General features: G+C 56.9%; 1 protein-coding gene across 1 annotated transcript in view; it reads right to left on the bottom strand.

Annotated features, from left to right (window-relative positions):
- LOC104620996 (protein Wnt-11b-like) overlaps positions 1 to 1,698 on the bottom strand; it is a gene marked incomplete at its 5' end in the record, with an annotated part of 3,059 nt that overhangs the window by 647 nt on the left and 714 nt on the right. Inside the window, 2 exons of the mRNA XM_010287368.1 lie at positions 523 to 815; positions 1,476 to 1,698. Of these exons, the coding sequence (XP_010285670.1) occupies positions 523 to 815; positions 1,476 to 1,698 (516 nt within the window). The remainder of the gene's footprint in view (positions 1 to 522; positions 816 to 1,475) is intronic.

Raw genomic sequence — 1,698 nt, 5'->3', positions numbered from 1 at the left:
CCAGGAACTTCTGCTGCTGCTAAATCTAACAGGGGTTGCAAGTCACAGCCCTGAGGTGGCCCTGCCTCAGCCTTCAGATGAGGCTTCCCGAGCCCTCTCAAAACTCTCCCCCCAGCCCTGCAATTGCTCCAGAAAGGAGCCGTCTGGGAAGCACCGTAGACTCCAGGGACTGCTGAACCATTCTGGTTGCTGGCAGGCAGCACCCAAAGGCTTGCAGGGAGAGGAGGTATTTATTTCCCTTTCTGACTCCTCACTGGTGAGACCCTGTCCTGGAGAGCAGAGCTGACGCACTCTCAGTGAGGGCTCTCCCTTGCCTTTGCACCGGCATAGCTCGGTAAGTTCGACACCTGCCCTCCTTGGCACTTTAAGATCCAAAGATTTCACAGCAGTCCCTGTGGTGTCCCCATCTAACGGAGGACTGCCCATCCACACCAGCTTCCCGGAGCATGCTCTAAACCCAGCGGTACAGACACTCATGAAATTAGAGGCTGAGTTAAGAGTGTATTTGCAGCAGTTTCTTACCTATCCTGTGTCCCCAGAGACCCCAGGTGGAGATTCGGCGTGCAGTAGTCGGGAGAGTTGATGAGATAAACCAGATCTGTCTCCTTCACTGGCCTGACATCCATTTCTTTGGGTATCAGCTGCTTCCTGGGCCCTATGAGCCGGTGGGTGACCTTGATGGCTGCCAGGTACTTGGACTTGAGGTCAGAGGCAATTTCATCCAGGTTTGGCAGTCCCTTCCAACAGGTCTTCACCGAACAGGAGCCTGAAACACCGTGGCACTTACACTTGGTGTCCAGGGAGTCACTCAGCACCTGCAGAGGACAGAAAAACAGATGAATTTGCTTCTGCTTTCTCCCAGTACCCACTCTACCCACTGATTTGCAGGAACATCCATGGGAAGTTCCAAGAGATGAAAGAGCTCAGCAGTTTACTGCCGCCTTTAAATGAATATAATGGGGCAATTATATTCATATAATTGCCCCGCTCCGTTCCTCTTGTGATAAGAACCAAACCCTTGGGGAACCCTCTGCTGGAGCTTGCAGTAGGGCTGGTGCCTTCCCTCGGCAGCATGGGTGCAGGATGGCCACGTCCTCACCTGGGGAACATGAGCGCATGAAAGCACAAAACCCCGCAGTTTTGGGCAGGGCTGGAGCCCAGCTGGCACGGGGCAGGACGGGCCTCTGCTTCCCACGAGAGGGGCGGAAAGAAGTACTGGAAGTACTGGTGTGAAGCGGCTCGTATCTTGCCCTGGCTGTGGAAAGGGTGCAGGGGTGTTTGGGGAGGGTAGCAGCAGGGGACGTCTCTGCAAACACATCCAACTGCCTTTTAACCGTTTAGTTGCCTCCTGACTTTTCAGGACAGCATCCCAACGGCCTGGCCGGGGTCTACCGCCTTACATTAGGCACCCCTGCCCCCCGGGCTGCTGTAAGGGGCGCTGGGCTGCAGCAATCTGCGGTGGGCACCGCACCCACCTGCCGGCCCACCGCATTGTTATGCAGGTTCGTGGCCTTGAGCGCTTGCGTCCCCAGCTTGCTGGATTTTAAGGGACTGTCAGCAAAAGCGGCGCCAAGCTGGAGGCCGTAGCGCAGGTTGTCCCCGCAGCCACCCCATCTGAAGTCCGGCCCGGGGACCTCCGAGGGGACGGAGCCACAGGAGCAGAGAGGGAGCTCTCCCGAGGTGCAGGCCTGGGCGATG

This window comes from Phaethon lepturus, unplaced genomic scaffold, assembly GCF_000687285.1.
Source record: "Phaethon lepturus isolate BGI_N335 unplaced genomic scaffold, ASM68728v1 scaffold23825, whole genome shotgun sequence".
In the NCBI taxonomy this organism is placed as follows: domain Eukaryota; kingdom Metazoa; phylum Chordata; class Aves; order Phaethontiformes; family Phaethontidae; genus Phaethon; species Phaethon lepturus.
This window is presented reverse-complemented; position numbering and strand designations above follow the sequence as displayed.